General features: G+C 50.9%; 2 protein-coding genes across 3 annotated transcripts in view; one reads left to right on the forward strand and one right to left on the reverse strand.

The window, feature by feature from the left end:
* Positions 1-13,744, forward strand: part of CD99L2 (CD99 molecule like 2) — a 114,546-nt gene extending 100,802 nt beyond the window's left edge. Inside the window, exons 8-11 of the mRNA XM_023507577.1 lie at positions 3,614-3,652; positions 4,073-4,192; positions 9,900-9,965; positions 11,164-13,744. Coding sequence (XP_023363345.1) covers positions 3,614-3,652; positions 4,073-4,192; positions 9,900-9,965; positions 11,164-11,225 — 287 coding nt within the window. The 3' untranslated portion in view covers positions 11,226-13,744. The remainder of the gene's footprint in view (positions 1-3,613; positions 3,653-4,072; positions 4,193-9,899; positions 9,966-11,163) is intronic.
* A 1,385-nt stretch (positions 13,745-15,129) lies between these two features.
* The window catches only part of MTMR1 (myotubularin related protein 1), a 70,033-nt gene continuing 64,237 nt past the window's right edge, over positions 15,130-20,925 (reverse strand). Inside the window, exons 15-16 of one of the 2 annotated variants that reach the window (XM_023507576.1) lie at positions 17,240-17,320; positions 15,130-16,604 (exon numbers count right to left, since the gene is read on the reverse strand). In XM_023507576.1, coding sequence (XP_023363344.1) covers positions 16,563-16,604; positions 17,240-17,320 — 123 coding nt within the window. In that variant the 3' untranslated portion in view covers positions 15,130-16,562. Of the gene's footprint in view, positions 17,321-20,925 lie in introns of both variants that reach the window. The other variant, XM_003800938.3, reaches the window with a different exon arrangement.

The following is a 20,925-nucleotide window of genomic DNA, read 5'->3' on the forward strand; positions in this document are numbered from 1 at the left end:
GTTCAGTTCTCCAATTTACTTATCATCTCACACAGAAACTCTGGCCCCATTAAACAGTCATTCCCCATTTCCCCTCTCGCCCAGGCCCTGGTCATTTATCTTTTCCCTACATCTGAATCGGACTATTCTAGGAATCTCATGTAAGTAGAATCCTAAGTATTTGTCCTTTTGTGACTGGCTTCTTTCCCTGAGCATAAAAGTTCAAGTTCATGCATGTTATAGCAGGTGTCAGCATTTCCTTTTATGGCTGGATATTTCATTGTACAGATGGACCACATTTTGCTTATCCAGTCTCCCTACTTGGTCTTGAAGACAACCTTCCTCTGTATTTTTACTATATCTGCACTCATTGTCTTGAAGTATCTGGACCCTCTTACGATCCCTTACTATTATGGGCTGAATGTTTGTGTCTGCCCAGCATTGCTGTGTTGAGGCCCTAACCCCCAGTGTGGTGTATTTAGCAGTGGGGACTTTGGGAGGTGATTAGGGTTAGGTGAGGTCCTGAGAGTAGGACTGTCGTGATGAGATTAGTGCTTTTATGAGTAGAGACACCAGAGAGGTCTCTTCTTCAGACCTATATCTGTGTTCTTTTCTGCTTTCCGAACATATTAGGTATACAAGATGTTTCAGATGTGCGGCCCAGCTCCCTGGTTCTGGTGATCTACACCTTGCTTGCCCAGACTCCTCACCCTCAACACACCTGGGCATGTAGCATGGACAGGTTTTTTTCGAAGGTGACCACCTTGCTGGAATCTTGGGAGCCTGACATTAAGTCTGGGGGTTTTAGGGATGTGTGTCAGATTGGGGCAGGGCACCCATCACGATATCTAGATGGCAGATCCCTTCATCCCAGCAATGGCAAATGGATGAAATCTGGGAGACTTTCTGGAACAGCAGAGAGCACCAGCCCCACTGGCTGACCTCGGCAGCTGCATCCTGGCAGGCTCTTTCAGTTCAGTTTGACTTGCTAAGTACAGGTTATTTGGAGCAAGTTTTTTCCTTAACTCATGTTTGCAAAAATTTATTTTTATTTATATTTCTGCTGTCCCTAATTTTTTAGATAATGAACATATATTTTAGGCTGAGCATGGTGGCTCACTCTGGGAGGCTCAGGTGGGAGGTCTGCTTGATGTCTGCAGTTTAAGCCAGCCTGAGCAAGAGCAAGAGTGAGACCCCGTCTGGACAAAAATAAAAAAATTAGCGTGACCTGATGGTGTGTGTAGTCCCAGTTACTTAGGAGGCTGAGGCAAGAGGATCGCTGTCCATTTTCTTTTTTCTTCTTCCTTCAATACTACTCCTTTATCAGATATATAATTTGCAGGTTTTTTCTCACATTCTGTGGGTCATCATTCCACTTTCTTGATGATAGCCTTTGAAGCAAAACAGTGTTTAATTTTTTTTTTTTTTAATTTTTTTATTTTTATTTTTATTTTTTTGAGACAGAGCCTCAAGCTGTCCCCCTGGGTAGAGTGCCATGGCATCATGCTCACAGCAACCTCCAACTCCTGGGCTCAAGCGAGTCTCCTGCCTCCGCCTCCCAAGTAGCTGGGACCACAGGCGCCCGCCACAACGCCCGGCTATTTTTTGGTTGCAGCCATCATTGTTGTTTGGCGGGTCCGGGCAGGGGATTCGAACCCGCCACCTTAGGTGTACGTGGCTGGCGCCTTAGCCGGTTGAGCTATAGGCGCCGAGCCAACAGTGTTTAATTTTGACAAAGTCTGATTTATTTTTTCTTTTTCTGCTTTGCTTTTAGTGTTAACATTCTTGCTTTCAATATTTCCTTTTTCCAGTTTGGGTTTCTGGCTTTAGGATCATATTCAGAAAGTCATTCCTTAGCTCAAGACCATGTAAATTCCTTACCTTAAATTTCCTCCTAGTGCTTTATGACTTCATCTGTGTTACTGGTATTGGAAACTTATTTTCGTGGATGATAACTGGGTTGGATGACTTGATTTTATACCAGTCATCTGTCCCTTGACCCAATATCTTTTGGGCACATGAATTTTGTGAAGGAACTAGGTTCAGCCTGATCTCAGAAGCGAGCAGTGCTCAGGAGCCCAAGAGCACTCAAAGCTATGACCCTGTGTGGCCAACTTCAGTTCTGGCTTGTACAATGAGAAGGGCCAAGAGTATCTAGAATGACTGTGTTTCTCTTTTCCCATTGTTTTAGCCTCACAGATTTTAGCTCACATACTCGTGCCAGCAATGACTTGCCCACAGGATGGGCTTGCTGTTTTTGAGGGGGAGAATCATGTTTCTTGTCATCATCTTGGGACAGTGACTCCTACAGTCACAGATGGTCAGGTAGTCAGGAACCACTAGAGCTGCTAAGTATGGAGCTACTGAGTCTCTTTGGCAGCCTGAGATAGCAGTGCCAGCCCTTTTTTCTGTGTGCCCTGGGGGAGAGTGGGCAGGGCTGTCCTGTTTCTATGCCACGCGACAGGCTCTCGCTCAGCGTGCCTGTGGAGTATGGTGTCCAAGTTGCTAGGGATCCTGCATCCAAGAGCTAATAAGGGAAAGATTTAGCCCTAGGTGGGTACATAGCAAACCTCATCTCTCCCCCTAGAATATTTCTTTAAATAGACTTTGTTCTGTAGAGCAGTCTTAGGGTCAGTGCAAAGTGGAGAAAAAGGTACAGAGATTTCACACATACCCTGGTCCCCACATAGCCACCCCGTTATCAACAACCCCCCTGCCCTTTCCCACCTGAGGTGCATTTTTGCAATCCCTGAATCTGCATCCCCTGCAGCTCTGTGATTGGTGAGGGAAATGTCAAAGCTCCTTTCCTTCAACATCCGGGGGGCTTTTCCCCCAAGAACCGCAGGCCCTGAGAAGAAGAGGGTGACAGAAAAGGACAGACTCCAGGCAAATTAAGGTCCTGAAATGGCAGCAGTTGCTTGTCAGGGAGTCACGGTGTGGGGAAGGTGTGTGCGTGCGTGTAGCTATGCAGTTCCAATGTGTGTGTAGTCGTGTGACCAGCATAGTCCAGATAAAGAACAGTTGGGTCACCACAGGAGCCTTCCTATTGCCCATTTATAACCACTGTCAACTCTGTCCCTGTCCTCACCAGCCACTGTCCACACTAATCTGTTCTCCACCTCCGTGACATTTCAGAGCCTTTGGAATTTCAAAATGGCAGGTAATAGATTGGGAGCTACATTTATGTTTTGCAAGCAACTCCAACAATATGCTGGAGACACATGATGGTGATATCCAGAGTTGGGCTCTCCTGGAAGGACCCCCTCTGCCACCTTCCAGCAGCCCCTTACCCACCAGCCTCTGCCCCCTCCCTGTATGAGGAGGGCACTAAATGCAGCTGCTGCATTGGACAGCAGAGAGTTGAAAGAGAGCACTGTGCCCAGAGAGCCATGCTTGGTGGCCACCGTTTTCAGACTGTAAAGTTGTGCCTGGAAGCCTGGGCTTTGCTGGTGGTGGACCTAAGAAAGCAGGTCTTGCCACAGTAGAAGCCCACAGGTGAAGTGCTGGCTGGGCCTGTGGCAGATGTGGGAGCAGAATGGCCAATGCTGTCATCTACCTTGCTGTGGCCTGGCCCTGAGCAGCTAGCTGGTCACAGGGTCACAGCAGACACTAAGTGCTATTGTCTTTTCTCCAGGTGATGGCGGATATGGCAGCAGTGATGACCCTGGATCTGGTAGGTTTCCAAGTCCTGAGGTGTTTGTTGGCGACCACAAGGAGATATAGTGCTGGCCCGCTGGGGTCTCAGAGTTGGCCTTCCCTGCCACCCTTCCTTGAATGCTTCTAAGTGAGAGTCACATGGCAGACAGCAGAGGGCTGAGGAAAGACAAAAACTATGGTTGAGCCACAATCTATGGTCTCAGCCACAATGGCTGAGACAGCAGCCATTTATAGGAATTAAGCATGAAGATCGGGAACTGGGGAGGTAGCCTGAGGGGATCCTGCTGGCCTGAGACACAAAGACCTGTCTGGCCCTCAGTAGGAGGCCTCTAGCCTCTCACAGTGGAAGTCCTTACAGGAAACAAAAAGCCCTGGCCAATGCAGGGGGTACTGTGTCGCCAACAGCTCCCTGTTCTCCTCCCCTCCAAACACACAGGTATGGTGGCAGAGACCGGCACCATCGCTGGGGTGGCCAGCGCCCTGGCCATGGCCCTCATCGGCGCAGTCTCCAGCTACATTTCCTACCAGCAGAAGAAGTTCTGCTTCAGCATTCAGCGTAAGTGTGGCCTCTCCCCATGGGACCAGTCAGCAGTCTCTTGAGGGAAAGGAGCCAGAATGGGGACAGTTCCCTTCCATAGCCAGCTTCGGAGCACACTTTCTGGGGTGGGGGCAGAGGCCACAGTTTTGGAAATCCTTGGAGACAGATCTAAACTGAACTGAAGTACAAACCGGCCTAGCAGCATGGATGGGGCTGGACCTGGTGACTTTAACCTTCCAAGGGCCCCAGCTCCCAGAAGCTGTATTTCTGTGGAGACAGAGCTCAGTGACTGCTGTGACCGTAGAACGGGAGGGACCCTAGGTGGATCTCACCTCCAGAGGCCATGGGTTAACAGCTCCCTATTGTGCTACTGGTCTCTCAGGAGCAGAAGGCAGTAGGCAGTAGGCAGTAAGCTCTGAGGGCTCCAGAACATGCCCTTGTCACTCTGGCAGTGCCCCTTTCCCATCCTGAGAAGTCACTGAAGGCAGCCTGCTCTTCCCTCTCAAGCCAGAAACTTTAAAATATGTGGAATCTTGAATTGTTTTGAAGAAGTAGGAATGCATAGACGAAGAATAGAGTGTGGCTTTGCCCCAATCCTGTTCATGCCAGGTTTTGAAAATGACTGCTTTCATCTTAAGCTGTAGCTGTTGAGTCTGGAAATTGTGGGTAAATTACACAGTTACAAATGGAAGCCTGTCGCAGAGCCTGCTGGTGGCCCATATCAGAGAGCTCTGTGCAGATGCTGCTGAGGGTGAAAGAGAAGACCGCACTCGTTGGTTCCATAAGCACACCACTGATGCATTGCGTTTGCTCAGTGGAGCGTGCCACTATTTCAAGGCTGGTGATTTTTAGCTCAAGTGACAGATTGTAGCTCAGCCATAGTTTTTGTCTTTCCTCAGCCCTTATGATGTCATGAGTAGCTTATAAACATCCCCTGGAAATCCTCCCCTCCCTTTGCTGCAGGCCTCTGCATTTGATTCTGGAGCTGAGCTTCTCAGGAAACTAAATCTAGGTCTCAGGATGATTTTCTAAAGTCCCCAACTATTTCTTAATCTGGTCATCATAATTGCTTTTTTGCCCTTGGAGAACATTCTTGATCATGGTCACCATATACAGCTGCACATGCTGTGAACATTAGTGCTCCAGGGGACCATTCACATGTCAGTGTATAACCTGCACAATAGTTCATAGCATCCCATCAGCCCACCATGGATCCAGAAGCTTGACTATAGAGCAGTATGAACAGGGAAGGGCAGAAGGAACACAGGGCTGGGGGCTGGATTGTTCTTAGAGCTACCCTTTTCCCCCAACTCAAAAGCAGAGAAATCTCAGACTGGTGAAAAAAGATGAGTTCCAGATTCTGATGGCTTGGACACTGGTATTTGAAGGGAGAACTTTGGGCTAAGTTGTGCTGAGTGTGGTAGCAGGTAGTTTATGCACCAGCCTCTTGTGTGGTACCTGGAGCAAGGAGCACAGGGCAGCCAAGCACATCGTCCCAGCTCTTGATCTCCGACCTTGTTGAATGTGGAAAGGAAAATTAGAAGATGCCTGATAAGAGGTTTCTGTCGAGAGGCCCCATGGCTGTCCTTTGAGCCCCACCCCCCAATAGGTAGGTCAGAAGGAGACAGTATCCTGGGACACAGCGCCACCCATGTGGCCTTCCCTGTCTCTGGGGATTCTGATTTGACGCTGCATTTTGGGCTGATATCGCTCTCTACTCAGGTCCCTCCTCTTGTTTGAGGGAAGGAAGTGAGGGCTTGGCCAAGGGCACTTCTGAAGAACAACTCTTCTGGCTTCCTACTGGCCAGAAAGAGGGTGAAGATTTCGGAGAAGCATCCAGGTTCTTCAAATGGTCATTTGGGAAAAGAAAAGGCCAGGTTTGGATTAAACCAGGTCTATAGGGTAAAGCTGGAAATTATTGAAAGAACAATATGTTGTCTGTGTGACTGATTAAACTATAAAATGTCATTTAGCAAATAGCTATTATTAATTAAAAAACAAACAAACAAACATGTCCAGTGATGCTCTCAAAATACAGGCCACAAAGTTGTGGGAAGAGGTCCCGTGGCTGGCTGCAGGGCTTCTCCTGTTTGAGCCCTTGCTGGAGACCAGATTTGGCTACAAGCAGCAAGCACATCAGATGCATTTTTTTGCCTAGATTTCCTGATCATTCTCCCTCCTGGGTTGCTGGGGAGGGAGGGAGGGACACTGCCACTCTGGGCTTGCTTTCTAGCAACAAGGGAGTTGTGAACACTTTAGACAAACAGCCCCATGTGCCAGGGCCAACAAGGCCCACAGCAAGCTTTGTCCTAGGCAACTGTACCAGTTTCCTGGGGCTGGTGAAACAGAGAACCACAAACTAAGCAGCTTAGCACAATAGAAATTCAGTCTCTCCAAGTTCTGGAGGCCAGCACAGTCACATTCCTTCTGGAGGCTGTAGGGGAGGCATACCTGGTCTCTTCCAGCTTTCAGGGGGCTCCAGGTCTTCCGGGGTGTATGGCTGCATCACTCCCATCTCTTCCTGTGTCCTAAATCCACTATGATCTCCTCTTGAGATCCTTAATTACATCTGTAGAGCCCTGTTGCCAAAAAAAAGTCGCATTCACACATTCCAGGTATGTGGACAAGGACAGATCCTTGTGTGTGTGTGGGGGGGGCATTCACCTCATTTCAGCATCATTGCCCTGACAGTGAGGTGGAACAGTTTACAGTCACCAAATACATGCTTATCATAAAGCAGGCAAACTGTCTCACATGCCAAGGGGTGGTAGCTTGCAGACTTCACAAAGTGTGCCGGGAAAAATAAACTATTTCAAGCCAGGTCCACAGTTCCTAGTAACAACAGCTTCCCAGGCTGACCTTGCCTCTCTTCTGTTTGTGGGTCAAGAGCAGCCTCGTGCCTTGGCCTGGCAAGGGCAGAGCTCTGGATAGGGAGCAGTTCTTGAGCTCAGCAGACAGGGCGGCAGGGCTGGGTGCAACTGCTGGGATGTCTGTTTCCCCATCAAGGGCATCTTGCCTTCCTTTCTGTTCTGGAACAAATCATCTCACCAAACACAAGGCCAGAGACCAACTTTCAGGCTGCTCAGGTGTCAGTAGGAATAGAGAGGGAAGGAAAAAAATAGGTTGATTTCTGGGCGGCACCTGTGGCTCAAAAGGGTAGGGCACCGGTTCAAACCCAGCCCCGACCAAAAAAAAAAAAAAGGTTGATTTCCAAAGCGCAGAATACCTACCTTAATTGTGTGTTTTTCTCTGTCAGGTCACTAAGGTAAAAGGGAAATAAATTTGCATAGTAACTCCCTGGAAGGAGCAGGTGTAAGGGGCTGAGTGTTGGATGGAAACTGCCCACCTGGCATGTTGATCTTGGACTTTGCCACCTTTCCCCTTCAACCTTTCTTCCCATGTCACCTTCCTTGCATGTCTGACTCCCCAACCTAGAGGCCAGAAATCCTCTTGGGTCCTCCCCAATCCTGGGCCATGAGCCACACCTGCCTATCACCATTGTTAGTAGCCCCTGCCTGGCCATGACCAAGGTTTCTCTTCATCCACCAATCTGGAAACTTCCATGGACCTTTTGCCTACCCTGGTCTCCCACACACTTCATCCTTTTTCAGAGGGACCTGTTTAAAAATGCCCAGGAACTGCTTTGCTGGAGCCTCCCGTGTTCCCTGCTGCCCTTAAGGTCATGGCCCAAAGGCCCTGAGCTTGGCGTTCAAAGCCCTCTATGCTCTGGCTCCAGCCATACACTTTCCCATCCCTGTCCCTGGAGGCCTTTCACTCCCTAGGGGTGCCAAGCATTCCCCATGTGGCCTTTGCTGCTCCCCTCTTCACCTCATCTAGCTGCCTCTCATCCTTTAGACCTGGGGCATCTTCTCCCGTGGGACCTTCTACCAGTGCAGCCTGTGGGGCCACCAGCTGCCTCTTGTGTGCTGCCACAGCGCCCTCTGCTGACCTCATTGGAGTCCTAGGGTGGGATTGGACCAATTGGTTTCTCATCATTCTGGATGGGCTGTTACATGGAGGCTGTGTGTGCTTCACCCACTGATGTGTCCCTGGCACCTAGTCCAGGCCAGCATCGGGAGGAGCCTGAAGATGTTTGTGGGGTGACTCACCCCTAAGAAGCTGGGATTGGGACCTCTCACCCTCACTCTTCTCTCTGAGCCTCCGCCCAGTTAGCTCAGCCACCATAGTCTGAGGACAGGGAAAGATAGGGCACAAGGGCCCGAGAATTGGCAGGTGGGTGCTAGGAGGGTCTGGCCCCACCCCTGCCGCTCTCTGCTACCATCAAAGAGGCCTATGCTTTGAGGACCCTGGGCTTTCTTTGCCTCTACCCTGAGTGCCAAAAGTCAATGCGTCTCATGGAAAGCCTGTGTGGTTTGCTGTGGGGAGCAGAGTTATTACTCCAGGGTTTTAAGCTGTGTGTCTTGCCTTCAGATGCAGCAGAAGGTCAAGGTAACAACTGCTATGACTTATTTCCTTTCGCTTTGGCCTTATCCACCTGCACTTCTGCTCCTGCTCTTCCTCACTACCCTCACCCACCCTCTTCCCTGCCACTCACCAACTTGGCTGTGACTACAATCCTCCCTAGCTTTCCCTGATGCACGTGGGAGGACCCTCTGTTCCCAGGCCAGGTGTAGCTGGGGTCAGGGATGTATAGGGGCTGAGGTCTTGTGGTGAGGGCTGCCTGCAGCAAACAGACAGCCCCGTGCGCACCAGGCCGGTGGTCAGGTGGAGTGGGAGGCGGCTGGGAGGGTGCACCTGGGGTGCCTCCACCAGGCCTGTTGCTGGCCCACTTTGCATGGATACCAGCCACACCTGTCAAAGAGCAATGCCTGTATTTTTTCACAGGCCTGTCAGGCTTCCACCTTGAGCCCAGCAGCCACTATAGCAGGTAGGGTGGCAGGCGGCCTGTAGCCCAGGAGAGTGGAATGACTTGTGGTGATGCCTGGTCCTTGGTCACTTGGAACCATGGCCCAGTTTTTCCATAGGCAGAGCTAAAGGTTTCCAATCCCTAGGCTGTCTAGGGGAAAGGCATGGACTCGTGATTGTCTCCAAACAGCAAGTGAGAATGGGGTGCACTCCAGGTGTAGCACAGTGGATTTTCTGGCATCAAGAGGTTGCTTTATTAAGCCCCTAGGCCCCTCTTGGAAAGAGCTGTGGACAAGGCCCAGGTGACTAACTAGACCAGAGCAGCTGTCAAGAGAGCCCTGGGCCCTCCAAGCTTGGGTAGAGACAGTAATCATTCCTGCCACTGGGAGAAGCCACTTGGCTTCTGCTGGGAAGGCTATTTGTTGGCAAGGAGCTTTGCTATCATCTCCACAAGGAGCCCCTCAGCCACCTGCCCCTCCCTGCCCTGCCTCTACCAGTCTCTCCTGTGCCACTTGCCTCCCTCCCTGGTTCCTGGACTGGATAAAGCCCAGGTGCTGCTGAGCCCTGCTGCTGGGTGCTGCCGGGCAAAGCTGCCATCTTGATGTGGTGGCAGCTGCCCTACTGGAATGGTATCAGGGGCTTTTGGCACACACTATTTCTGAGCACGATGATGAGAACTTGGGGGCAGTGTGCTTCCCCAAAGGCCAGTCTCTAGAGAAGTCTGAGTTCACTGGGGGAGCTGTGCTTTGCTTTTTGTTTTTTTTAAACCATAACAGAGGACTTAGTCAGGAATTGTTGATCATAGTTGAGAACCCTTGGTTCTGTGTTCCTCACTAACTCTGCCCTTTGTCCTTCGCAGAGGGTCTCAATGCAGACTATGTGAAGGGAGAGAACCTGGAAGCCGTCGTGTGTGAGGAACCCCAAGGTGAGGACTTCTCAGTCACTTTCCCTCACTGAAGGCCTTCTAGTCAGTGGCCCCAGCACTGAGCAGAACTGTGCTACACAAGCAGGGAAGCACAGAGGTGTCTGCTTCTAGAATGTTTAGCCAGAGCAAAAGGCTCCAGGGGCTCAACTTCATGACTCTGGGATGCTGGGGTGACAGCCAGGGCCATCTGGTGCCATGTCAATGACTTTTGGGCACAGTTGCCACTCAGCCTCTGCTCTAGATTCATCTGAGCCAGAGGCCCAGACACCTCTACTCCCTGGCGGTGGAGACAGAGCCATGGGGAAGCTCTAAACCTGGACCTAGAACTTTCTCACTTCCGAATTGCTGAAGGTGAGGTGGTGTGGCTAAGCCCAGGCCCTGGATTAGAACCCACAGACCTCCCTGCCGCCACCTCCTGTGGTCATTGGGCATTTTCTGGGTTTAGGAGCTATTGGTGATTTGAGGTTACATAAGGTCAAGCCACTGACCTGGATGACAGGTATGCCTATGGCCCCAGAATGCCAAGGAGGAGGTCTAGAAAGGCTTGCTGAGGCAGAGAAGTGGCCAGCTTCTTGTTGGCCGAGGCCAGGTAGTGCAGGCAGAGACTAGGAGGGCCTGGGCACACATGGTGACCAGAGCTGCAGGGCAGTGGCTGTGAGGACAGGATTTGGGAGACCAAGAGGAGCCTGGCCCATGTGGTCGCGAGTGGCACCCCTCACCTCTGCCCAGGATGGATGTCTGGCAGTGCTGCACTGAACAGGCAAAGACAGCCCTGGACTCAGATGTGGAAAATGTCTTCTGCGGTATCATTTGTGGCATTTTGGTCACTCTTAGCCACTGCTGAGTGAGCCCCTATAAGCTATCACGAGCCAGGTGCCACGTTGAGTGTTTTATTTAAAATAATCCTCCCAGCAACCCTGTCAGGACCATCCCCATTTTCCAGATGGGAAAATGGAGGTTGAGCTGTTCACAGGGCCTGTGCAGCTTCCTCCTCTCGTCTTGACCCACCAGAACTCTACTTCCAGGCCCTGGGTAGCCCTGACTAGGGCAGGGGGAGGAAGGGTATATGGAATGGGCCGAGCTGCCCCAGCTTCTGGATAGCACAGACACAACTGTCCCTAGCTGGGGCTTGACTGTGTGTCACTGTTCCCATGCAGGACAGAGCTGAATTCCCACTATGCCACCCCTCTCTCCACAGTGAAGTACTCAGCGCTGCACACGCAGTCTGCAGAGCCACCACCTGACGTGGCCCGGATCTGAGGGTCCTGTTCAGCAGCAGGTGCCACCGCTTGTGACTCGGCTCTTTCATTTGGCCCCACAGCTACTGTGCTGCTCATTCGATGTCACTGGCTCCTTGTTGTTTTAAGCTTTCTGGATGAGTCCTGGGTGCTCGTGAGTTTGGTTTCTGTGCCCTCCACGTGGGGGTGTCCACCCTGCTGCAGGGGCTTTGATTTGTGCTGACATTCAAGAGCCAACTGTAGCACAGAGACAGCCTTGGACACTGCAGGGTCATCGCTCCCCAAAGCTGACCTGGCCCCAGCCTTACTGAGCACAGGGTGGGAGGAGGCCGTGACAGGGGAAGAGGATGCTGGGGAAGACAGAGGACATGCACACTTAGGGAACAGGAGCTTCAACCAGGACCCCGTGATCCCCTGCACGCTGGAGTGGCTCACTGGGGGTTTCTGCCATAGGTAGCCCCTGGCAGAGACCTCAGAGCTCCGGGACCCAGCCAGCACCTGGTGCACTAGCAGTCTGGGCGAGAAGTGAAGCAGCCAGCACCGAGTGACACACCACCCAGGCGGCACCCAGGGCAGGGTTTTCATTTTAGTCTTTCTTTCCCATCCAGGTTTTATGTTGGTGGGCTTCCAGAGAGCCGATCCCGGTGGAGGCTGTTCAGTTCTTTAAGTGCAAATATGCATCTCATGATAGTCCTGCCCTGAAAATTTGGGAATCTTTTGGATAAGTAGCAAACTGGGACTTGCAGGCCTGATTCCCAGCTGATTCAATAGGAGATGGGGTGTGTTTTAAGGCTGTGTGTGTGCTTAGTCTTAAGACTAAGGCGTTTTAAGACTAAGGTGTGCTTAGTCTTGGGGAATCATCACATTGGAAACATTTTAGACTGGGCAGGGGAGGTGCTCCGCTTACTTAGCCAGCAGGAGCTAGACGAATAAGCCTCAGACGCTGAAGCATGCCTGTTTGGGGGAAAAAAATCTATGGGGGAGGAGGGGCAAGGGACGCTCACTTGGTTAAGCGAGAGACACCTAACTTGGCAGCCCCGTGGCCAGCCCGCCGCCTGTTCAGATGAAGAGCACGTGGGCCTGAGCTCACTTTGGCAGACAGCAACTTGCCCCTCACCTGTCCTGGAGCTGCCTGGGTTGGGCTGGACCGGACCGGAGCTGGCTTCCCAGAGTATTCCTTTGGATCCTATGTAGCTCTGTACTAGTGAGCTCTTCTGTGGAAGACTGAGCTGGGGTCTACTGTTACTCTGTTTGCCACGTCACAAAGCACTTATGAAAGCAGAATGTGAGTCACGGACAGGCAGGATCCTATTTACAAAACTCCTCGGCCTCTTTAGCCTATGTGGCAGCCCCACATGCTCTACAGGCTTTTTAAAGAAACCCCTGGAATCCGCAGCCCCCACATGCTCTCTGATGCATGCCTCGTGTGTTCATTGTTTTAAAAGCTACCCATGGTAGGAGGGTAGCATTTATAGCACTGGTCTCAAAGCTGCCCCTCTGGGCTATCTCCAGTGTGTGCCTGTGGGCATCAAAACACCCCTCCTCCTGCTCAGCCCTGTGAGACCAGCAGGCCAGGACTGGGCCAAAAGGGGCTAAGTCACTGGGCAGGAGCCATGGAGGGAGGAAGCTGTGGTCTGGCCCCGAGAAGCTCCCTGTCCTTTTGGAATGTAATTAGCAAGGTACACGTTGCTTGCAAGATGGGCCTGTTTCCAGGGCTTCCCACCTTTGTTGGCTAGGTTGTCAGGTTTGAGCCTCCCTGACACCAAGGACACTGGTCTCATCCCAGCTGGTGCTGGGTTAGAGGTGGCTTCAGAGAATTTTTGAACCCATAGCTTGTTGCTACCTACACAGCGTGGCCTCAGGACGGGGGTTTCCACCTTACTTTTATGGTGAGGCTTATCCAATGGCAAAGACCTGGAAGACCTAGAGCTGTGACATAAACATTGTGCAACCATGTGCTCAGTAGCGCCGGCTTCAATTACGAAATGGCCTCTTTGCCCTCCTCTAGCTGGGCACCTTCTGCACAAAGCTCATGGCCCTTCTCCCAGGCCTGCACGTGGCAGACGTGCCCAGAGGACCCCGCGACCTTCTGTGTGCAGGGCACTCATCCCATGGGCAGCTCCTTTCCACAGGCATTTTAGCCCTGCTGGGCACTGTCGCCTGTGGAAGCCTGGGAGTCTCTTGTAACTGCCCATCTGAAGGTGTATATACCAGCTTAGGCCTGTCCCGGGTGATGAGAGAGAACTACAAGGGCCAATTGAAAAGACCCAATTGTGTCAGCTTCATTTGGCAGCAAAAACTGCACACACTGCATAGTGTCAGTCAGCACTCAAGGACAGTAAGCCGAGGGCCAGGGAAGCCTGAGGGAGGCTCACTGGCTTAGCCCCTGGGCAGGCGTTGGTACCAGTGCTCTGAGGGGGAAATGGGAATTGATCTCACAATCCCCTGTATCTCTATTTATTTATGTACTTGTGTCCAGGTATGAATTGTAAACTGTCTAGTGTTTGCATTAAATAAAATGGCACCTCGCAGATCCCCAGACTCTGGTGTGGAGGCACTTCCTTTGTCAAATCATGCTGTTTCTTCCTAAAGTGATCTATGACATGGAGCTCTTCTCGTTCCCTTTCTCCTCAGTTGAAGGTTATTCTCCAGGTTGAGGTTCTTGGATTTATCCCCTGGGTGAGCAGATGAGTGTGCAGAGGCTTCCTGGGGTGCCCTCCCCCCATTGTATAAGCAGCTGGGCTAAGCCCAGAGGCCTGGGCTCACATACCACAAGTCTCCTGCTCTGCCTTCTTCAAAGCCACCAGTCGCTACAGCAGGTTCTAGCTCTGTGCAGTTGCTTCACCAAAGAAAGCTGACCGAGCAAGAGGCCCTGTACCCCATCACTTGTTGCAACCCTGTGGCGAGTGGCCTGTTTGGGATAAAGTGTGTCCTTGTCATCAGTTCACACCTTGGCTCATGAACTGAGAAGACAGCTGGGCATTTCAGCATGAACAAGTCACAGTGGCCCTGAGGTCGCTTGGCTTTTTCTTTTTATTTCACTAAAATAGGCATGGAGTAAAAATAGCCCAAGTCCTCAAACCCAAGGCTGCCACATGATTCTCCTGTGCAGAAGATGTGTGTGGCCAGTGGGGGCCTGGCTGTCCTGGCCTCACTGCTGGGGCTGGCTGGCTGGCTGGCAGGTGGTTTCAGGAGGCATGCTCTGTGCTGAATACCATGCTCTTAGTCAGCAGTGATGTGACTGGAGAGGGACAGAGACCCCAGGCTCCTACAATTTCATCCAGGTCTTAACAGCCCTGACATAGTAAACAGCCTCTTCCTTCCAAAGAGTGGGGGAAGTGGCAATTGTACGCCTCAGAGCACTGCGCCTACACGAGGGAAATGGCTCCATGCCAGCTGGCTCCAGACTTCTCAAATATTACAGTCAGGGGTGTTTCCAGTTTTGAAATCAGAGTACTGACCTGTTTTAGCCCAAACATTCAAGATGCATGATAAATTACATTTATAATTTGGTAAATGAAAATCACAAAAGGGCATTTTTTTTTTTTTTTGAGTCAGAGTCTCATCATGTTGCCCTCGGTAGAGTGCTCTGGCGTCACTGCTCATATCAACCTCCAACTCTTAGGCTTAAGTGATTCTCCTGCCTTAGCCTCCCGAGTAGCTGGGACTACAGGTGCCCACCACAACGCCCAGTTATTTTTTGTTGCAGTTTGGCCAGGGCTGGGTTCGAACCCACCACCCTTGGTATATGGGGCTGGCGCCCTACTCACTGAGCCATCGGCACTGCCCACAAAAAGGCATTTTTATTTATATATTAACTGTGCTTGGCACATGACATTCAATACATATTATTTTATTACTAATTTCTTTCAAGGGAAAAATCTACTGAAATACTTAAAAAGGAAAACAACCAAAAGGAGCAGGGAACAAACATTTTAATTACAGATTGACATACAGTGCATCAGATAAGGCAAATACGATACTGTACCAATTTTATAAACCTGAACCATAAAGGTTTTGCATCCTAGTACACTTAAATAAAACAAAAAAAAATGCTAAGATAATAAACTATGCTTCAAGTTGTTTTAGAAACAGAGACATAGGAAGGAAAATGATCTCTTGTGCTTCTTTAAAGTCAAGTGGGAGTGTCCAGGAAGCCCAAGGCAGAGCTGCCCCTGCCTGGTGAGGGTACACAGGGCCCAGTCTGGGTGCCAGGTTCCCCCTAACTTGCCTTCTGTGGTTCTGTCAAAAGCACCATCCTGTCCACAGTACATTTAAAATGCTATTTCTGGGATGAAAATGGGAAATGTCCTCATTTTAAAAAAAAATCTATGTATCAGTGAAAACTCCAGTTTATCTACTTGCAAACTTTCAGATTGTTGGGAACATAAAAAGCTGAGATCAATAGAGCTATGACTTAGAAACAAACCCCCAGATAAGAAAAACGGAGAAATGGTTTAGGTTATCAATTTAACTTGAATACGTTTTTCTGGTTTCTTTGAGAAGGATAATTTTCTGTAACAATCAAAAGGTTCCAAGTTTTAAAAAATCTATTCTCTATGTATTTGACCATAAAAAAATTTAAGAATATATTGTCAAAAATAAGGTCAATATGTAGGACTTTGCATCAAATTCAGTAATTTGAATCCAACCCGCTAACGCTGTAACACAGTTGTCCTAAGGTTTGACCGTGTGAGTTTCTGAGGCCACCTCTCACTGGAAGGCCTCAGGTGAGCTGCGGCAATGGGCACAGCTCAGGGGAGGGGGCGCGGCCTGAGGGGCAGGGCCCACGTGTGCAATATTCACCCTGTGGCACATCACACAGAGGAGTGAAAGGCCCTAGTATTTTAGCAGATAGAACCAGTTGATGGTCAACTAACTCCTGCAAGGACTGATGGCGTCGCAGAGCTCAGAGTCACTAAGTGAAGGTGCAAAAGCAGGAGAGGCTGCGGTTGGCTCTGCGGAGGGAAACCCACAGGAAGTACATGCTATGCTTTTTCAGCCCGAAGCCACAGTACAGTGGTTGCTCTCAAAAAGTGACAGTCACATGATAAAATGAGAAATTAGCTAACACAGGCATATGTGTCTTGACACAAGCAGCCACATCTATAAAGAGGTGAAGGACACAAGGTCAGATGGCCCAGGAGTGATGGCCAGCACCTGCACACAGCTGCCTGCATCCCCAGCTTCCCATCAGCAGGGCTGGGGACCGAGCACACACCCAGCCCCAGCCATGTACTGCGACACTTCAGGAGGAAGTACCAGAGTCAGGTGAGGGCGTGCACATTGCCACCAAAGTGACATCTTCAAATCAGTCTGAATGTACCACTTAAGAGTCTGAAGTTCAGTGGAAAACTTCTCACACTGCCCAGTTAAGATGATACCTCTGCAGGTGGCTACTCTAAACATAGAAAAGGACATAGGAAAATAAAGGCATGTTTCTCTTTTTTAAAAATACCTTATATGTATACAACAGTAATTATTACAGAAGGACCCCCTGCGCAAGGAGAACCATAGAATAGATGGCAATTGCTTGTCTTCTCCCCGAAATATTTCATTTAAGCAGTTTCCACGTTGTGCCAATGAAACAAGGGAAGCCCCGGGGCTGCACTGTGGTCTCCAAGTGAATGGAAAGGAAAGGTCCGAGCCTTGAGGGCTGCATTCTGCTCACTCCGGTTCTCCCAAGCTGCCTGGGTGACAGTCGGTTCACAGGGTGGACATGACAGACGTCTCTCCAGTGAAACCACTGACAGGAGGCTAATAGGCCATTCACAAAACAACAAACACTTGCCAACAGTGGGAGCTGTTACCCAGCCACACAAATGTCCCTGGGCCTAATCCTAAAGGACACTATCACAAGCCACAGCCACGACAGTGAGTGCCAGGTCCCTTTCCCAAGCCACCAAGAGATAGCAGAGCAGCAGGATGGCCCAAAACAGCTGGCCTTGCCCATCAGACCGAGGTGTGGACAGGAGTGGCTGAGTGGGAAGGCGAGGAGCCCCGCTCAGATGAGGAGGAGACAGTGCGCGTGGCTACCTCCCGCTGCAGGTCCTCCACCCGCTTCTGCAGCTCCGCCCTGACAGCCAGCAGCTCCTTGAGATTCTGGTGGATTGGCATCTGGTGGTGAGCAGACACAAAGCCATGTTAGCGAGCCATTCTTGCCATGGCTTCCCACGTCAGCCCAGCTGGCTTCATGAGTCTTTTACCACCAGGACACCTCGTGTGTCATTAACTGGTCTCTTGCCTACTGCTCACTTCCCTTGACCTGAGTTTCTCAGACGATGGGCAAGCTGAAGTAGAGCACACAGCAACAATCCACCCAGGGGGCCAAATGTAGACTGGGCCCAGGCAGTCTAAGGACCATGTCAGATATTAATATGTGGCCCCTCCTCTAATCTCTGTATTTTTACATTTTTTGTAAATGGCTCTGCTGACTGAAAATACTTCTTTTAATCAGCACTTTCTACAACTTGAAGCTGTTTTCATCAGTTGGCACAGGAGCAGGCAGGAGAGCTGTCTCTCATTGTGCTCTCAAGCCTGTCAAGGGGACGGGTGGCTAAAGAAACAAGGAGGGTTTTCCTGCAGCCCCACCACTGTATGGCCAGAGCACCAGCTCACTCAGCTACATACCATTCTCAGGGCCCAGAGACTCAACACTTGGCTTCTTGGTGGGGTGGTACAGCCAGTCAGGGTGGAGATCCCTGGCTGGAGGGTGAAGGAGACATGGGGAAGGGTTATGGGCACGGTCCAGGCCCCTACATCCACTCCCTCAAACCCTGAGCTTGTACCATCATGGGTGCCACGGCTGATCAGCCCTCTTAGAGGGAGGGCAAGAGGAGAGAGGGTGGCCAGGTACTTCCCACATCCCAGGGTACTCAGTAGCCAGCACCAAGGAGGCTGGGAACAGACTCTCCACTTGGGCAGGCCCTGGGGAGAAGGGAGGGAATGACAACATTGGGGTCTGAGAACAAAGGCTGGGAAGTGGGCACCAGCTTCCCTGTGATCCTAAGGATCTATCTGGTATTTTCCTCTGTGGGGTCACTTGATAGCAGTCAGATAAGGGAAGAAGGCATTGAACACAGGGGAACATGTGATCTCACACACCTAGGGTACGGGGCTGGGCTGCTCAGAGGCATGGCTATTGTACCCTCATGCAGTTTTCTGTATCTTTCCTCATTTTCATTTGCAACAAATTAAGGACACGCCTGAAGGAATAGAAAACTGAGGCTTAAATACAAGAGTGTATTACATACAGTTCCCATCTAAGGGCCAGTCTTGTTTGCCTCACAGTGCTGGCTTGTGTGACACACAAGCCAAGAGAGTCCCAAAGGAAAGAGATGCCCAGGATGCCCTTATCTCAGCAGCCAACCCAGCCACTGCCTTCTCGAAGACACCCAGCAGGCCTACACCCCACCTGGCTCCCTGTCCCGTGTCAGCCACATCAGCCTGCCAGTCTTCACGGTACTACCCATTCCCAACCCCCACAGTGCTGCCAGAATGAGCTTTCTAGAACATACACCTGGCCTTGTCCTGTAGACCCTGGATAGTTCCTATAATCCCTAGGATAAAGTCCAAACTCCTACCCGCCTCTCTAGCCACCGACATCACCAAGGCCCAGTCCTTCCCCCCAGTGCTGTGTGCTTAGCACCTGGGAGGTATGTGCTGCATACTCATCACGTTTAGGCCCACGGCTTTCTCCGTTCTCCCTCCTGCGGAGCACAGTACGGGGAGGAGGCAAAATGCCAGACCACCCCTACCCTCATGCCGGGCACTGGTATGGATGCATTTGATGCTTGGTGACCTTGTGAGGTGTCAGTGAAGATAAGTACCTTGCCCCAGATCAGATGGTAACTCTGCCAGAGAGGGGGGTTAGCCCTGCTCGGGAGCATCCTCCCATGACTGCACACACCAGGCATCAAGAGGCTCAGGCAAGTTACAGCTAGCTTCCCTGAACCTTCCCTTCACCTTCTGCCATCATGGGATCACCATGAACATTAAGTGAGGTCACACATGTACAGTGCCCAGCGGCAGGCAACAAGACCTCAAGTTAGAGCAGCTAGCACTATGGTTCCCACTCATCATCACAATGAAGCTGACTTTCTTTACATGTGTCAGAATGTGATTGCATCAGAGAACAGATCTGTGACGCAGCTACAGGTATTAAAGACTTAACCCGTCCTCCAGAATGCTGCAGCGAAGGTACAGGTCCCTGCAGGTCCAGCAGAGGGGGCTGGTGCAGCGGAAAGGAGCCTGAGCCCAGGCTGGCTGCGAGACTCCACCTCCCCCATCCAGGCTGTTCCATTGCCTCTGCAACCTGCTGTGCAGAGGACAGGGGAGAGGGCACCTCCTGCAGTGACCCAGGAGCCATGTTTAGCCAAAGGCACTACAGTCCAAAGAGCAGTTCTGTGGGAGGTTCCACTAATGTTAAAGACATTCCACCAACCATCTGGTCCTTTGAGTCACCAAGAATATTAGGTGATTTAAATAAAGTAGTGACTTTCTGGCACGCTATAATCCATCTTCCCTGTTGCGAAAACAGATGAAATAGAAACTTCCCAGGGAAGAACTACTCTAAGTTCCTAAGTAGAACAGAAAGCACAAATCCACAACAGTAAGGAGGAAGCTGCTAGAAGCGAGATGCAGGCTTTGTTTCCTAAGTTGATTCTACCCACTGGAAAGAAGTGCTCCAGGGGTCCCTGTGCTTAGTATCTACCATAAACCAGTGGGCCAAAAAGGAGAGTAGTTCTGTAATCTGGATGCCAGTGAAAGGAGAGCAGGCTGCCCTGCAGTTGCACTTCTCTGGCTGAAAGATGCTAATGGGAGTGGCGGCCTCTCAGGCTCACACACGCCATTTCCAAGAGTTCTTCAGGCTCAATTCTCATTTAGGGGAGGATACAGTTGTTATGTCAGGGGCCTGGCCTCGCAGAGCACAAAGTCTAAAGGGACAGAGAAACACAGATTTTTAAAAAGCTAATGCAGTGCCAGGAACGCAGATGGGAGTTGGGGTATGCGGAGAGTGTGGGGGAGCAGGAGCCACCAGGCAGTGCTATGACTCAGGCAGGAGAGAGGAGGCCTCTCTGGCAGCAAATGGGAGCATGGACCGGAGGGAGACCAGGCAGGAGTGAGTTCCAACAGCCCAGGAGTTTGGCTGTGGAGGGGACACAGACTTGTCTGTACGCTGAGGGGCAAGAGCCACAGGAGGGAGATGGAACAAATGCAGGCCTAGGGGTCTGGAGGGAGCAGATGAGCAGGGGGACCACACCTGTTCATCCACTCATGCTTCCCTCGGCCCAATGTGCTAAGGCGTCCATTAGTTGCCAAACCCCACACTAGATGCTGAGGCCCTGCAACATCAAGTTCACAGGCAGTGGGCACAGAAGGCAAAGAGGCACTGCGGTTCCCAGCACCTTGGGGATCCCACAGACCCATTAGTAGATGCACCTCCTTTCATTCTCAAAATAATACTTTAGGCAGTAAAATGTGGTCATCCTAGCACCAGGTGAGCAGGGCACTTATCAGGGAAGGCTCTGGGGTAGAAGTACCAGGAGCTCCCAACTCCTGTGGAGGGGGCTTAAAGGCAAGTCTCTCTGATCCAAGAAAGTCTCTGGGAAGGACTGGAAAAGGTGATCAGAAAAATGATAGTCTTCACATGTCAGAAGACATAAGAGAAGGGCTTCATGCACACTGGGGATCCAGAGAGGGCAGGGTATGGACAGGCTGAG

This window comes from Otolemur garnettii, unplaced genomic scaffold (genome assembly GCF_000181295.1).
Source record: "Otolemur garnettii isolate 467f Iridium unplaced genomic scaffold, OtoGar3 scaffold00190, whole genome shotgun sequence".
Lineage (NCBI taxonomy): Eukaryota > Metazoa > Chordata > Mammalia > Primates > Galagidae > Otolemur > Otolemur garnettii.